The 18,569-nt window shown below is 36.9% G+C and overlaps 1 protein-coding gene across 10 annotated transcripts in view; it reads right to left on the reverse strand.

The window, feature by feature from the left end:
* crtc3 (CREB regulated transcription coactivator 3) overlaps window positions 1-18,569 on the reverse strand; it is an 89,888-nt gene that overhangs the window by 19,748 nt on the left and 51,571 nt on the right. For all 10 annotated transcript variants that reach the window (XM_073907312.1, XM_021477955.3, XM_005166492.6 and 7 more), the window contains 5 exons: window positions 7,181-7,219; window positions 3,709-3,794; window positions 1,547-1,596; window positions 1,252-1,469; window positions 272-537 (listed from right to left, as the gene is read on the reverse strand). In XM_073907312.1, the coding sequence (XP_073763413.1) occupies window positions 272-537; window positions 1,252-1,469; window positions 1,547-1,596; window positions 3,709-3,794; window positions 7,181-7,219 (659 nt within the window). The remainder of the gene's footprint in view (window positions 1-271; window positions 538-1,251; window positions 1,470-1,546; window positions 1,597-3,708; window positions 3,795-7,180; window positions 7,220-18,569) is intronic.

The raw sequence follows: 18,569 nt of genomic DNA on the forward strand, positions 1-18,569 counted from the left end.
AATTGATCTGTGCTGAGCACTTCAATAGTAAGAGCAGTACCACAAGACGCCTAATGGTTTGCCTTTAAGCATTTGCCATGTGCAGCAAAAAAAAAACTAGTGCATAATGATAACAGATTTCCTAATGCACCAGTGATAATAACAGTCTAATTATACAAGATGCAGTAGGTATTTTAATACAAGCAGCTGCTCTGTTGTGAGAATGGAGCAAGGGGGTCCTAGCACTGGATGCGGGATGCTGGAGGAGGCAGTTTAACGAGCACTTTCTCACCTGTGTGATTGGAGACAGAGAGGGCGACATTGTCGGCGAGAGCTGTTTGCTCAGGCTTCTCCTCTGATCTCCCCCTGGAGAGAGCGTCAGGGGACTAATGGGGGCCGGCCGCCTTCTGGGTGAACTCGCCATGCCCGTTGGAGGAGGGTTGGACATCGAGGAGAGGCGCAGGGACGAGTGGAGTGAGGGGTTACTGAGAGACGAGTGCAGCTGAGAGTTGGTGAGGGACGCTTGGATGGAAGGGTTGCTCAGTGAGGACGACAGCCCTGAGGAGACAACAAACATGACATAATCAGGTTCAGAGGTCAAAAGTTCTTCCTTAATGAAACCGAGATAAACCAATAATGGCTTTACGAGTCACCGCTCTCCTGTCCTGACATCCACTCCTCAGAAAAGACACTGAGCGATTGTCTGCAGGTTACTGGAGCAGCGAGAGGCGCAGAGAAAAGAGCCGTTTATGAGCAGCCAATTCAGGGGTTAAAGGTCGACTGTGTCTCTGAATGGATCAGCCAATGGATGAGCGGCACAGCCCAAACGGGCAGCGAAAACATCCCAGCACACCCCGTTCCCAGACATGGGAGCGAATGGAAAGAATAAAGCTCAAGAGAATGCGAGTCAAAGAGAGCGATCAGATGGCGGATGGATTTTTAAAACAAGGGGGGAAGAGAGAAAGAGAGCGAGAGAGAGAGAGCTGCGGTCTTCTGCATGGATGTGGTCCTTTAGAAAACACATGGCATTCATTCGCCAGAAAGCGCCTACAGTGTAAGCCTACAGTGTGCCGTTAAACAAAGAGCGAAGTGTTCAGCCAGGCCCGTCTGAAGCCAGGAGATGCTTTAACAGCAAACCAGTCTCCTTGAATAACCATTTGGTCACAAACAAAAAGCTCTTTTGATCTTCAGACTGTGCGTGAATTCGATTACGCATGTGTGAAAAGCAGCGCGAGTATTTATGTGCCCGTTTAATGCCGTGCACCCGCTGACCTTGTGAGTTTCCGATGCCCAGATGCATCATGGCCGCGGGCAGGTTGCCGGTGCTGCTGCCTCCGCTCAGATTGGGATACCCAGCCTCGTCGGGGTCCAGCGGAGTGGGCAGAGGAGAGGGGAAGTGCAGGTTACTGAGGTCAGGAAGAGACCCGCCAGTGTTTAACGTGCCCTGGTAGTGGGACAGACCCGCGTTCTGCTCTGGAGAGGGGAATATACTGAAGAAAAAAAGGAGATGGATTAGTTCTGAATGTAAATGGCTAGTATGCAACCAACAATGTTTCCTCTCACTTACTTGATTCCAGGCACTTCACAGGACTTTGGCCGGGAGGACAGAGACTGCACCTGCAACCAGGCAACATGTGTATTACATAAATGACCACAATCACTGATGATACATTCAGCAACCAAGAATCAGCTGCGCCTTCTGGAAATTAAAATGGCATCATATTCAAATTAATATTAGCTTATCTGTAAACAGCACAAATATGCTAGAGTCACTCTGAAAACTTAGAATTGTTGTTTGCTTATGAAGTGTTGAGGGGTTTTTATAAATTATGTATTCAAGAATGACATTTGTTTGTCAAAAATAACAAACAAAAAACTAATAATTAACAACAACAACAACAACATGCTGTTCGCTTGTTTTCGGGTCCAAGCTGCTACTTATTCGAATTGAGAAAATATTTGTTTATGATAGGGCTGAATAATTATTTTCCATATTAAATGTCACCATATTTATTTCGATACAAGTTGTTAAAGCTTCCAGATTTATATATATATATATAGAGTGATCTGGATTTTAGAAAGTATTACATCGCTTTGCAAATGCTTATTATTTGTTACTATTTGTTGAGTCTCCCCATACAATTTCTTAAAACACAGAAGCCGCTTCGCGTGACTTCACAATTAAAAAGTGGATTTAAAAAAAAATAACACTGCCTTCCCTTTAAAATGACATCTCTGCTCTAATGATGTGTAGACCAATGAAAGAGCTAAAAAAATTCCCTTCAGTAGCCTGTTCAAATATTGGCAAATGAGGAAAATCCAACAATTTCCCATTGTTGTTGGAAAACTGCATAATCAAAACGCAGTTTCAGAGCCCTTTTTTGTTTTGAGAAGTTACTTAAGAAGTTGTTTTACTTCAATATGAGTCATAATCGATTTTTAGATAGATTAGATTATTTTTTGACTTTTTGCTTCTTTTTGATCTTTAAATACCTGACCAAACCAATGTTAAAAATGGTTAGAGATTAATTGTGTTTAATGTACTTGTTAATATGGCAACTTTATAACACAGCACAACACTGAACACACTTAACATGAAATAGAGGTCAATTAAAGCAAGATAAACCTTTTTTTGATAAATAGGAGAAAGAGTGAAAGCTAATTTTCAATACAGTACCTGAGCAAAGTATACAATAATGTTATACCATAACCCATTTTTTCTAAAATAAATAATAATAACAAAAAAATCTAGTTAGCCAGTTCTGTGAAATATGTGAAAAAAAAATGGTCTCAGTATGTACTTATAATAATGCGATACTGATCAAACATTTATGATTGAATTGTGAGTACCGTTTGCTTGGAATTAGATCGCCTATTAATATGCTATTGTGATTGGCTGAGAAATAGATTTATCTTTGTTGCATCTCGTAATGGTCTCCCATCTTGAAAGGACAGATTAACCCTTTGACACTGGGATTTTATTACATTCATCTAGTTAGGACACACAATATTTAGATTTTTATTTAGAAAACAAACCCAATTCTATTTTTGTACCCCTTCCCCTTGGCCCTTCAAACAGAGTGTGAAGGAGAAGAGCTTCAAAATTTACCCCTAAGAAATGGGACCTCACTACAGCACCTGCACATCATATTTCATTGTGAGCTCTTGCTTTATATGAGGTCAAACGATCGCGACTCCTGCAGTTGTGCTATTTTTTTTGTTTTTATCGTCAGGAAATCACTGAAGGCATATATTATGTTATCATAACGATTTAATGTGGCAATAAGATCGTAACTGTACTGTGCATTTACACCGTGGCCATATTCATCGATGTAAACACACGAATACAGCATTAACATTATACCAGACACAATAAAAAGGTCATTCCCAGCCACTAGACTTTTCTGAAAGGGTATTCCAGTGTCAGAATGTTGTGGGACTGCTGTATGGGAGTTATTATTATGGATTATAGAAAGCGAAAGTTAGCGTTTTTTATTTTAGCGTTTTTTTTTTTAAAAGCATGATGGTAAAACATGAACGTGGTTATGAATATATATTAAAACATACGTTTGTTTAATGTAAAAACTCATAATAATGACAAAAATGACTCATTTTTGCATCTTCTGACTTCCAGGTGCAGCTATGCTGCCTGAACTCGCTGCTCTTTACTACAGATACTGAATCAATACTACTTTTTTTTGCAATTAATCAAAGTACCCATGCACCAACCTTTTTGGCTTCCCATAGTTGTTTGGGCATTGGCTTATTCACACCAAGCAGATTTTCCTCATTAGGGACAGCAGGAAATGAGAACACTGCAAAGGAAAAAAAAACTGTAAATAAATACATAAAAGAAATGCCCATAGTCATCCATTGCTTTGCGTCTATTCACACTAAGTCACTAAGAGATAACTTTCTTCAACAGACATCATAAAGAACTCTTCTTTAACCATTTAAAATGTCCCTCATTGTGTTTCGGAGGTCTCCCAAAAAAGCTTTACATGCATTCAAAGTAAAGTAAAATTTTGCGATGAGACTATTGCAGATACACACATTGTGATATCAATGCTCAAACGATATATTGCTCAGCTCTAATCTAAAGTTACCTTATCTTTTCAAAGAGTCTCAAACAATTTGTCTGATTAAATTAAAGAGTCATTCTTTAAAAAGTCAACCTATTCTGATTGGTCACACTGCACAGTCTGTTGTGACTGGTGCATCTTGGTGCATTTTTTCCCCCTTCACTTTCATCAATTGGTGAAGTTTGTTCCTCGCCACTGTCCCCACTGGCTTGCTTGGTTTGGGCCTTGTGGAGCTGCGCATTGATGGATTTGCTCTAGTGTTTGGGCTTTCAGCAGTGAAAATTAAACCATGATGAACTGAACTAAACTTCAACTCTGAAATCTGTATGTGGCGAGGGGGCGTGGCCGAGAGCCTTGGGAACGGAGTAAGGCCACCGGGTAAGTGAATACACCTGCGGTGTGCACCTGCCGCGGATCCCACGGAAGGAGCTCTGGACAATAAAAGGAGGAACAATGGCAGAGGTAGCCGAGAGAGGACCGGGCATTTTACTTTTGCTTTCAGTTTGACGGCAGTCTCCGTGAGGAGCTGCCGTCCGTTTGTTTTGGTTTAGACGGCAGCCTCCGTGAGGAGCTGCCGTCACTGTTATTAATAAATTATTTAAAAACTCCGTCGGTTCTCCGCCTCCTTCTTCCCGGCGGCCAAAGGGCCGTGAACTTTATTACACTGTATTTTACTAGAACTTCTATGTTAAGCTGCTTTGACACAATTGTAAAAGCGCTACAGAAATAAACATGAACTGATTTCAATCCTGCTTACAGTGCCCAGCACCATATCTGAGATGACATTATTTCTCTTTCTTTTCAGACTTGAGTTGATTTTATGAAATCAGTTCAAGTATGAATTCAATTGATTAAACATTGGAAAACCTAGTTGATCAAAAGCATGACATTAGCAGTAGTTTTTTTTTACAGGTAGTTTGAAGTTCATTATGAGATCTCATGGCTGTTTAATAGGTGTATATATGCACAAATGTTTCACAGCTTCAAGCACATTGTCTGTATGACTGAAGAAGTGTTTTATGGATTTATGTAAACAAAGAGTTTGTATGCATGTATGATCATTTCATAGACGCAGGAGATATAAGTTCACATATATGAGCAATCATTTTATAGATGAAGGTGTCCATAGGGGTTCATATGCACATCTAATTATTTCATAGATGCAGGAGTTTGTATGAAAGTTCAGATGCACACGCAGTCATTTCTTAGACGCAGGAATTAAAATCGAAGTGTTTTCAAAATGTTACCGCTGTTTTATTGTGGTACAGATACAGTTTCACTTTGTTTGCTGTTAGTAACTGTTATGTGCAGGTTGGAGCCCTGTACTCTTTGTCTGAGCAAGCAAGTGTAGGACATGGGGAAAAAAGGAACAGAAGAGTTTCCTGCGGTTTTCAATCTAAAGACAGTTGTGTAGCAGTCTAAACAAACACTTGTTGCACTGAATGTTACCTTGTTATGTAAAACCCACAATATGTAGAGTTGAAGGTGAGTGTGTGGGAACGACCATTGCATAGATGGAATTAGAAGTGTGTTTGTGCGAATTACATGAGTTTTTTTCAGTTTGTACTATGTGAAAGCATTTAATTCATGTTTGTTTGAAAGCTTTAAAATAAATTTGGATATACCAAATCATGACATTATCTCAGGTGTGCCCAAAACTTTTCAGCCCACAAGCCCCAAAATAACAATGCCAGGGACTTGCGACCCCCACTATCATCTGAGGTGGTATAAATATACACGTTAAATATACACAGCAATAGACCCATATTAACAAGGGCATATTGACATAAAAAGTGCAACAGTCTTACCATATATCTATCTACAGTAATTTATTATGTTGTTTCATTTCAAATAATAAGGACTAATACGATGTTTGGAATGTTTGCAATACAACATATACATTATTGGTTTCCTCCATGTTTGGTTATGATATGCATATATTTACAATGTATGTGAGTCATACATGTGAGTTTTATAATAGTGCTGAAAAAATATGTATCTTCTGCAACTAATGCTAATCTAACAAACGTAATCTAAATGTTAATCTAACCAACATAATCAAACCAGTGAAAAATACAAAATGAAGGGATGATGATTATTTATTTGCATTTTGATGTTGTTTTATTTTTTTGTACTATTTTTAAAAATCCTTTGTAGGATATGGGTAAATACAGTACTATTTATAGTTTAATCAAATTTATTTGCTTTGTGTAAGACAACAAACACACACACTGTTGTAATCCCCCAGGGAGTTTCAGCCCCTACTTCAAGAACCGCTGCATTATCTTAAAGGGCCATAAAACCCTCTCATAAGTTATTGTTGTCGAGCGTCGCATACACTGTTAATCCACACGTGACTCCAGCTGAGCTCTCACAGAGAGAAAATGAAAACGAAACTTAACTGCAGCAAACTATAAAAGCAACACTTCACGCTTGTTTTGCCAATACAACGTGGCGTCTCTGTCGTCTAAACACTGTGACAGTAATGAATATTAATGAAGTTGCACAATAGAGCGCACTGATTGGATGCATTAATGCATTACACTGTAAGACGTAATAAGACACACTCTGGCACAGACGTCCAGTCTGCACACTGGAATACAGGCTATTATCTCATGGTCGTGACGCAGCTTCAAAAATTCGTTTCAAACAGGAAGTACGAATTTGCTTGAAATAACGCAAAAACAACCAATTTACACTTTTTAGTGAAATATAGGTGTCCTAATAGTGTTTTTAGCAGTGTGGGACACATATACGACAGCTCAAAAAATGTGTTTTGTTGTTTTCTGACCCTTTAAGGTAAACTACAGGAGTCAACATTTGAAGTGGATCAAAAATATTGTTTTCCAAATTGTCCTAGTTTTAGAATAAATTTTAGCAAGAGAGATGATCAATGTCAACTACTGTACTGTGCTGACTACTGTATAAAGGAGACATGCTAGCCTAGTTAGACTGCCAGCAGTGGAAAGCAACTATTCCAGCATCTACCAAACCACAGTCAAGTGTGAGAGATATGTCACACTGTGAGAGCTGATGCTGTCATTAAAGGGGTGAATCTTTTTTTTTTTGTGGTTTGAACACTTGATAGAGAGTTGGCAAGGATGACAAGAGACACTTACCATCTCCAGAACTGTCCACCTCTGCTTCATTCATGCTGGCTGTAGCACCAAAAACACACAGAGAAAGAGACCAGTTAATATGTACTGTGCATGATCTTACACAAAGAACCTTCCCTCTTCTAGGCTGAGAGTGAAAAATAAACAGCTAGCTCTTCTTCATTTTATACAATACCACACAAAACATTTAAATATTAAAGAAATATCAAATTAAATAAAGTCTGCATTCATCTGATCAAAAATACTGTAAAACAGTAATATTGTAAATACTTTTTATTATAATATAGCTTTGATACATTTAGCAGAGCCCTTAGTTTTTTTGTGATTCTGCGATCGCTGAATTCAACGCAAAATCAACAAAAAGTTGCACATTTTTGCAAACCTGCAAAATTCTTAATTAAACACAAAATAATTGAAAAAAAGCAAACAATCTCATAAAACATCTAATTCAAAACCATATAATCAAATTATATTAATTACAGTTTGCAATTAATACACGCAGTTGCATACGCGGGACATGTGATGTATTTGAGTGTCTCTCATAAAATGACGTCTCTCCTGCGTCTTCACAATCATTACATTACATGGAAAGGGGGGTGGGGGTACAGTAAGCAGACGCGAATTTACAGGCACAAGGGATTTACATTTGAAGTCAATATTGGATTGGCCATCCTGTGGTGCGAATTGGCCGTTTTGTGCGTTTAATATGCTTTAGACTGCAAAAGAAAGTTTGAGCAAACAAATCAGAGCAATGGAACAGACAGAAAAGCAAGCAGCTTAAGCTGGATTTATACTTTCCCCATTGCACACCTCCGCTGAGTGCGCGCGCACCTCCCAGAATGGACAAGGCTTTTATATTCGCCGCGTTCATCATTGTGATATTTTTTAAAACGACAGGGGGTGGTCAAAATAAACTGACCGTAAAGTCAGACGAATAAACAGAGAAGTAGAAAGTTTCAGGAACAACATCATATCATTAATATCGTTCAATATTTTTAAACTAAATATATTTAATGTTTTTATTAATTGTTTTAATAATTATAAAGATTTTATAACCATTCAAGATTTTTTTCAAAATCAAACTTTGACGCATCACTTGCTTTTGTTCATATCTCGAACAGTTTTACCTATTAAAGTTTATTTTAGATTTAGCCCGCTTCACAATTCACACATTACTCTCTGACTAGTTTCTGTCCTATACTTATGCTAAAAAGAAAATAATGATCCAACATTCCTGACCATTATCACCAATAAAGCCTATAAAAACAGGGCATCAGTATATGTAAACTGATAGGTTCAAATATTCCTTTCCAGTTATCAAAGAAATGATTAGTTCCTTAATTATAGTTTTGATATTAAATTGTTTTAAATTCAAAATTGTAATGTATACATCAGTGTAAAACCCATGACTGGTGGAAAAACATATTTCTGTAATTGTGTACCTAGTCGCTCTACTTTTGTCAGGGCCTTTTTGGCTTTAACAAACGTATCCCTCAGGTTTCCCAAACCTTTTAACAAAAACTTTCCTCCTTTCCCACGGCTGTTGCAATTTCTAGCCAGGAATTATTGGTCATCTGGTTATCTCTATGATCAGGGATTATAAAGATGTCTGTACAGTCACCCTGTTTCAGACAAAATCTCTTCAAAGTGATTCATATTCAACCCAAATCAAATGTTGCACCATGTGCACTGTTCGCTCAAGTATAAAAAAAAACAAAGCATTTGCTCCGCCGATTGAAATCATGTGACGCGCACCCAAAGCAAACCTACACAAACTCCGTGATGACGTCACATTCGCCGCATACAATCAAGCGAAGTAGCGGACGCGTCGAGTATAAACCAGGCTTTACAATGATGGAGAGTGATTCAAGGATGACAGCTGCTGGATGCTTACAAAGATGAAGACCAAATTGAAGGACATTATTTGTGTTTTACATGTATGGCTGGTATTATAGTGTGCGTCAAATCAATAAAGGATGTCGTTTAACTCTTTCCCTGCAGGTAACCAGAGAAAACGCTTCCCTGCCATTGACGAGTTTTACAGCAATACATTTTTTTGGTGTATTACAGTAGGGGAAGCCCTAACGCAAGTCCTGAGTGAGGTACATGTCAGATTCTCCGGTGAGTTAAATTGGAGAATAATAAGATTGTGGATATATGTGTGTGTGTGTATATATATATATATATATATATATATATATATATATATATATATAAAGAGTTATACAATCAAAAGTTATCCCTACCGTTTTAGTTCTTGTCTTGACAAGAGATCAAAATAAAGAAGCTTTATTTTTATGATGTGTCATCGTCGTTGTGTCAGACTATATATACTGTATATATAATTTTTTTTATTAATATATATATATATATATATATATATATATATATATATATATATATATATATATTATTATTTTATTTTTTTTTATTTTTTTTAATCGCAAAATTGTCTTCAAATTACTGGAAATTACCACTACAAAATCATTTCTCAAAAGTCATTTTTAATCTCAAAAAATCATAAAAAAAAAAATCTCGGAATCTCGGTCGGATTTTAAATTATTCCTGAGAATGAAAAAGTAAATTTATAGCAGCCATTATCTAGTCTTTAGTCACAAAATCCTTCAAAAATCATTTGAATATGCCAATTTAACAAACGATTCATAAACATAAACCATGATACATTTCATTAAGCATTATTTGATGAACATACAGTTGAAGTCAAAATTATTCGCCCTCCTGTGATTTTTTTTATTTTTTAAATATTTCCCAAATTATGTTTTCAGAGCATGGAATTTTTCACAGCTTTTCTTACAATATTTTGTCCTACCGGTTTAATTTTGGCTAGAATGATAACAGTTTTTCATAAACTATATCATAAGCCAATATTATTAGCCGCTTTGGGTATAACTTCTTTTTTCCAAGTGTCTACAGGAGGGGTTCCCAAACTTTTCACCCCACGACCCCTAAAATAACAATGTCAATGACTAGTGACCCCCAAATTCACAAATATTGCGCACATAACAATAGCCCTATATAAACAAAAGCATATTGACAACACAAAACAGTGCAACAGTCTAATAACCATATCGTTTTTATTGTCCTTTATTAATTTGTTTAATTTAATATTAACCTCACCTTAAGATGAAGACAATGTTTTCAGCACAAGTCATAAGTCACAAGTTTAATTTTGGAGGACGCCACTCAGAGATCATCCTCAATGTTTATTTGATTGCCATAAAGGTGTCAGAAAGATTAACCTGCTGCTATAAAATCAATCTGCTGCAGCTGACGCTATAGCGGTGTTGTTAATCGAACGTAAACACACCAATCCTAGGAAAAAAATTAAAAGGCTGATGGCTTTTCACTTATGGTTTATGGTTAAAATATGGTAATTCTAGTAGTTTAATCAAATTTATTTATTGATCACCAAGCGACCTCCTGTTATTGGCCTGAGACACCCCAGGGGGTCCCAACGCCCACTTAATGAACCACTGGTCTACAGAACAAACAACTGTTGTACCTAATAACCCAAGCTTGCTAACCCAACCTAGTTAGGCTTTCAATTGCAACCTAAGATGAATAATAGTGTCCTGAAAAATCTAGTACAGCTTTATATAAGTATCTTGAAAAAATATCTAGTCAAATATTATTTACTGTCATCATGGCAAAGATGAAATAAATCAGTAAATCAGTGATTAGAAATTAGTTATTAAAACTATTATGTTTAGAAATGTGCTGAAAAAATCTTCTTTACGTTAAAAAGAAAATTTAGGGGGCTAATAATTCTGACTTTAACTGTGTGTTTGGATTCTTTTAGTCCTTTTTGAAACATTTTGTAACATCATAAATGCATTTTCAGTCAATTTAAAAAAAAAAACTAATTAAGCATCTTTCAATGATAAAGAAAATAAAAGTACTGAACCCAAAATATAATTAACTTAAAGCAGAGTTCAGTTCAGGCTGCACATTTGCCCGAGCTAACACAAGTATTTGATTCATTGAAATGAGTCTCCTTGAGCGCACACTCACTCACTCCACCCATTGAAAACTGAGGACGCAAACTACAAAAAAGGGATTGAAAGTGTGTTAATGTGCACTGTCTCTTTAAGGAAACCCCCATGAAGGGACAAAAAAAGAAAAATGCATATCAGGAGAAATCTGTGACCACAAGAGCAAAGTGAATCAATGGAGAGGCATTGTTTTGCGCAGACCACAGAGATCCTGTGGAAAACAACCCTCCTTTCTGCTTCCTCTGCTGATGCTGGTCCAGCACTGATGCAGCGTGGGCCTGAAGCCAGATCAACCAGCTCCACCGCCTGAGCAAAGCAAAGCTGCCGGTCTCAGACGCCCAACTGCGACGCACAATGAATCAAACAAAAAAGTACGGCGACACCTTATTTCCCCCTCACTGAGAGTCTTATTCAATGCTGTAACTGTCAGGAAAAAAAGGACAACTAGAACAGAAGAACTTTGGCTTGAGTCCAGAGTCGCGTTTTAACTTGCAGTATAAAAATGTCTAAAACACATTAATAGTATATGTGAAGTATTTTCTAGAATTACATTTATCTAAAATGACCTATACACATATTATATAACTAACTTTAACTTTAAAGTGATATGTCACCCAAAAATGAAAACGTACTCACTATTTATTCATCTTTAAGCACTCAAAATATTAAGGAGTTCTATTTTTTCTGTCAAACAACAAAAGAAGAAGATATTTTGAAGAATGTTGGATACCTGAAGACAATGAGCTGATAAAAAAAGAAAAGTCAATGGTTTCCGGTCCAACATTCTATTGGAAGAGGCTGAGAACAGACAAAGGAAACTCAAAGTGTGAATTAATGAAGACAATTTTGACTTTTGGGTGAACAAACTTTAAGCACATTATACAAGAAAATGCTTATTTCAGTCTTTCTACTCCAACGTTTTACTCAATCCTTTATAGAGCATCAATGCTATAGAAAATGCCTAGAGTGTTATTTTTGAACCTATTATGACCTATTAAATATACAAAATAAATAAATACATAAATAACTAAATGAATGAACAAATAAAAGTTTTTAATTTATTAAAATTATTTAATTTATTAAAATGTATTTAATTTTTATTTTTTTAAATCTAAATAAAAATACATAAAAAAATAAAATAAAATAAAAATAATATATATATATATATATATATATATATATATATATATATATATATATATATATATATATATATATATATATATATATATGAACTTATATTTAATAAATGAAAAAAAAATTATTGAATAAAATAAATACATAATTTAAAACATAATAATAATTGAATATAAAGTAAGCAATCTCAATAGCTGCATTTTCATTGTCAGGACAGTGCGAGCCAGGGCATTTATTGGGCCGGGCCAGGCCGAGCTTGAGGAGTGAGGTGCAAATCATGTCGCGTTTCCGCTGTCTGGCCAGTAGCTTGTATCACAGCACGCAAACCCCGCCCCCAGAACATCCCCCGAATCAAACGTCACACAATCCGCCCAGTTCAGCCAATAATATCCAACTGCAGACCCGCAGACCCACACACGTTTCAGGCACACAAGATATAGGCAAACCATATATGGTTACGACGGAGGTTAATGTTATTAATGTCTTCTCGGACATCAACATCAATATATTTTTATATATTGTCTACAAATATTGTACACAATAAACAATAGTGTATACTATTTCACAAATATGGCAATCGTGACGGGTGAATGGGGAACATTGTTTCCGATCGCCATTCAATATAATAGAATGAACATTTTCTATCTGATCAGTCATTATTATCTGACAGAGTCAGTATAGCAGATACTTGTTTGCTGGGCTTGCTGAAACATTTTTCAGAGATACAGTATAAACACTCTAAATTGAACAGGTTTCATTTATATAATGGATTCATTATATTCATTCATTCATTTTCCCTTTGTTAATCTGGGGTCGCCACAGCGGAATGAACCGCCAACTTATCCAGCAAGTTTTTACGCAGCGGATGCCCTTCCAGCCGCAACCCATTTCTGGGAAATATCCACACTTAGACTCATACACTATGGACAATTTAGCCTACCCAATTCACCTGTACCGCATGTCTTTGGACTGTGGGGGAAACCGGAGCACCTGGAGGAAATCCACGCAAAGGCAGGGAGAACAAGCAAACTCCACACAGAAACGCCAACTGAGCCGAGGTTCGAACCAGCGACCTTCTTGCTGTGAGGCGACAGCACTACCTACTGCGCCACTGCCTCGCTGGATTCATTATAATGAAGGAAATATTAGCAAGTAAAAACATATTAGGCTATAATACATCTTTAAATTTATTACAAATCTTTTTACATTTAATAAATGTAAAACACTATATTAATATTTTACTCCAGTGATTGAATAGTATTTATTTGCTTTTAATAACCTTTTAATAATAATAATTTTTTTATTAATGATTTCCCACGTTAAATACTATAGTAATTTATAGTAAATAAGATATTGTTGTTATATTGTTATATAGCGTTTTTCAACCATAAAGTACTGCTTATTTGTGATAATTATAGTATCAACAAATATAGTAATACAGATTAACTGTTAAATTAAAATCCTGAATTAGTTTATTACTTAATCCTACAATTAGACAGTCTATCTATACTTTTTATTGACATAATTGGAGTTCCAAAACTGCACAGATGTTAAAATGATTGTTACAATATAATAATGATTCGCACTGAGGAAGACATTGTGCCGAAACGTCTGTGTCTTTTAATCACCTGTAGAATGTAAAAAAAATAAAAAATAAAAAACAGTACGAAGCAATTACTTGAGTGCGTTCTCAAGTTGACGCACCAAACTAAAGGCGTTTCTAAAAAAACGCAAGTGTGCAGGGCAAACTTCAGCAACTCTACGTACGATATAATGATAAAATAATGACTGAAACGGGGGAAATCCTAAACTGTTCACAGTCTAACGAATGGCGATCTTAGCACGAGCAGTCTCGATCGCCATATTTGTGAAATTCAACAGGTGGCGATAATGCTCTTATGCAGTTAGTCGTCGCTAAACAAGAAAAAATGAAGATTGATCCATCATTAACCATATATGGTTTGCCTAGATCATGTGTGCTAGATTGTGTGTGCCTGAAACGTGATTCAGCAGGAATCAAGCAGATACTGCAAACCATCGCATTATCACGAAACGTTTAAAATGAAGACAGCCGAAACAAGCAAGTTACACGTTACTGTACCGCATTAAATTATATGCCTCTACAGTCCCTGACAAAATTCTTGTCGCTTATCTAATTTGAAGAAACACCTGCTATTAACCTGACTTTTATTTAATCCATTGGTGTTAGGAAGAGTTCATATGAAAAGCTAAAACCCTCCCAAATTATGTTTAATGCACTGAAATAAATTAGTTTCACTGAAACAAGATTTATTATTTAATCAAAACAGAAAGGTCAAATTTTGGCAAGACAAAAGTTCTGTCGCCTGTATGAAAATCTAAATTTTTTTAAAAACAAATTTACTGCAAATACAATAATATGTCAGCAAATTAAGTAGTGGTGCTGTGAGATCCACATTTAATATCTTGTATGACTTCCATGAGCTTGAAGAACTGCATCCATGCGGTTAGGCAAGGATCTATACAATTTATTGATGAAGTCATCAGGAATAGCAAAGAAAGCAGTCTTGCATGCCTCCCAGAGTTCATCAATATTCTTTGGTTTCGTTTTCCATGCTTCCTCTTTCATCCTACCCCACATGTGCTCAATGATGTTCATGTCTGGTGACTGGGCTGGCCAATCCTGGAGCATCTTGATCTCCTTCGCCTTGTGGAACTTTGATGTGGAGATGGAAGTATGCGATAGAGCACCATCCTGCTGCAGAATTTGGCCTTTTTATGGTTGGGAATATAAGAGGTAGCTAAGATTTCTTGGTATTTTAGACTATTGATGTTGCCTTCCACCCTGCAGATCTCATGCACACCCCCATACTGGATGTAACCCCAGACCATGATTTTTCCACCACCAAACTTCACTGTTTTCTGGGTGAATCTTGGATCCATGTGGGCTCCAGTAGGTCCCCTGCAATATTTGCGGCGACTGTGGTGTAATTCACCAGAAGATTCATCTGAAAAATCCACCTTCTGCCACTTTTCCAGTGTCCATCCATTTAGCAGGCAGTGGGCCTTGGCAAATGCCACACAGTTTTTCAATTGTCTTTTGTTTAGTACTGGCTTCTGGGCACTGATTCGGCCATTTCGAGACAGAATACGACAAACTGTTCTGGTTGACACAGGGACTTCAGGTGACCAGGTCTCGTGGAGCTCTGCAGCAGTGGAAAATGGGCTGGCCTTAGATTTTCGAGCCAACAAACGGTCCTCTCGAGCAGTTATCTTGAGGCTATCTTGGGCTTTTAAAAAACATCTCCAGTCTCTTCAAGTCTTTTTTTTATCCTCTGTACCTGACGCTGAGACACTTCGAAGGTTTCTGCCACATTAGCAGTGGATCAGGTTTTCAGCCTCTTGATAATCAAGACTAGTCTCAGGGTGAAACTTAGAGATTTTTGCAGAGGTCTAGTTGCATTTGATGTGAAGGACTAGTGTACTGGGGTTCTTTTTATACACACCTGAGACCTAATTGGTCCATTATTAGACACAAGTGAAGCTCATATGACAAGGCAACAACACTTATGTCTTCACAAAAATGGACTCATTGGCCTTTACAAAGCTGGGAATATTAGAATACTTTCTGACAGTTTCGTTTTGCACTGAAACATTATTACAAAAGCTGTTGGGATTAAAACGTGCCATTTCTTGAAAAGAAATCTTGATTAGAAATATATTTCAGTGACACTTCAAGTCAATTTGTACACAAGCGACAGGCCTTTTGTCAGGGACTGTACACACAGGCCTTTGTATTTTCATTCATTATATTTGTTTATTCTCCGACCGACTGCTTTCATTTTACATCGAGTGGTCTCGCCACTAACGAAGGGATGACCCAATGCACCATCCATGATATAAAAACCACAGAAATTTTACGATAATACCTTGGTATAAAATGTATTTTACAACATTCTCATTTCGGTAGACGCTGTCAAACATTTAGCGCAAATGCTCCAGAGAGAACTAAAACATTATTTTTTCCCTAAGCCATCTGACACTTAATAGGTAATTCCCTTTTATTTAAGAGAATAAATTAGGATGTTGCATAGTATTCAGTTATCTTCAGTAAAGTACTGGTAGTAATGAAGTAATGAAGCAACCATATATGGTTCTTCGTTCTGCAGCTGATAAAGGTTAACACCTATGTCATACATGCCTTTCGTAATTCATTCATTTATTCATTCATTTTCTATTAGCTTAGTCCCTTTATTCATCAGGGGTCGCCACAGCGGAATGAACCACCATCTAGCTGCAACCCAGTACTGGGAAACATCCATACACACTCATACACTACAGACAATTTAGTTTATTCAATTCACCTATAGTGCATATCACTGGACTGTGGGGGAAACCGAAGCACCCCGAGGAAACCCACATAAACAAGGTGAGAACATGTGGACTTCACACAGAAATGCCAACTAACCAAGCTGGGACTTGAACCAATAACCTTCTTGCTGTGAGGTGATAGTGTTAAGCTCTGAGCCACTGTGTCACCCACGCCTTTAGTAATTATTTGTGAAATTTACTGACAGTTTAATAGTTTCAAAGTAAAGCCTACACCATTTTAATTATATAGTGAGGCGACAAAAACGTCAGCTGGTGTCAATTCAAATTCCAGTAGGGTCAAGAGACTGAATGTGGCCCAGTTTCGATACGCTGATGCTTTTGAGATCTCCACACATGTACAACACTGTTGCATCACACAGTCGAGTTGGCTGGCAGGTTTATGACCAGACCACTGTGATTGCGGAAGAGAGACACATTTTCTTTTCTTTTTTTGTCTCATGAGAGAGGCTGGTTTATACTTGTTCACATTACATGAGCCTCACTGCACACCTCCACATACTCTCAACTGTGTGCATAGTTCAGAAGAGCTGCCAGACAGATATTAAACGCTTGCTGTCTGCCGTGTCCTTAAAATGAAGCTGTTTCGCATCAGGTTGAACTGAAGTGGTTTCTGTCAAAACAACTGGCCTGGGCCTCAGAGACAGACTCAGAGTTCAATTTCTCTCAGTTTAATGGCGTCCATCAGAGCTGCTCCACATCTTCACGTCATATCTTATTTAGACGTATTGACTAACTAGGAAGATCTAATACACACAGATGCTTTTATCTTAGATCTGCTTTAAACTCAGGCCTGTATGCCCTCTGATAAATTCATGAGAGTCAGCGATAACAGAAAGAATGTGAAAGAGCCTAAAACTGAACAACAGGAATGTCATGGCTTATATAAAACTTTCATTTTTTCAGACATTTTGGATGACTTCAAAGAAAAAAAAATTGACATACAGTTGAAGTTAAAATTATTCGTCCTCCTTCGGATCTTTTTTCTTTTCTCAAATGATGTTTAACAGAGCAAGGAATTTTTCACTGTATTTCCTATAATACTTTTTTCTTTTGGAGAAAGTCTTATTTGTTATTTCCGAAAGATTAAAATGATTTTTTTTTTTTTTTACCACTTTAAGGTTAAAATTATTATATTAGCCTTAAGCAGTTTTTTCTTTAAATTGTTTACAGAACAAACCATCATTATAGAAAGATTTGCCTAATTACCCTTACTTAAATGTTACTTTTAGCTGGATAGAAGTGTCTTGAAAAAATATCTTGTAAAATATTATTTACTGTCATGCTTGACAAACAAACAAACCAGTTATATTAGAAATGAGTTATTAAAACTATTATGTTTATAAATGGGGGGGGGGGGAGGGATTAATAGCTCAGGAGGGCTAATAATTCTGACTTCAACTGTGTAAAAAATAAAAAAATACAAGTCCAAGGCATATCAAAAACATTTGACGAAGATGAAATGCAATGAACGCACAGTGTCTTTTGGGGGCACGAGACCTCACTCACAAACAGTGGTCTCGTGCCTCCAAATGCCACTGCACGTTCATTGAGTTTCCTCTTCATTTTCAGAGGTGCAAGTCATTTATCGTATAAGAAAAAAGACCCATGGTGGCTTCTCCAACTGCATAAAATTCAAATACAGGACAATTTTTGGAGGTAATAATACTGAACACTTTGAGAACAGACTTTTTAGAATGACCAAAACATTTTAGATATTTTACAATGTGTTTGGTTCCCTGGTTTGTCCACTAATGCTGTCCATCAGGGCTATTTTTTTATCATCACATGATCTATTTAAGGTGACGCAGTAGGTAGTGCTGTCGCCTCACAGCAAGAAGGTTGCTGGTTCAAGCCTCGGCTGGGTCAGTTGG

This window comes from Danio rerio, chromosome 7, assembly GCF_049306965.1.
Source record: "Danio rerio strain Tuebingen ecotype United States chromosome 7, GRCz12tu, whole genome shotgun sequence".
NCBI lineage: Eukaryota > Metazoa > Chordata > Actinopteri > Cypriniformes > Danionidae > Danio > Danio rerio.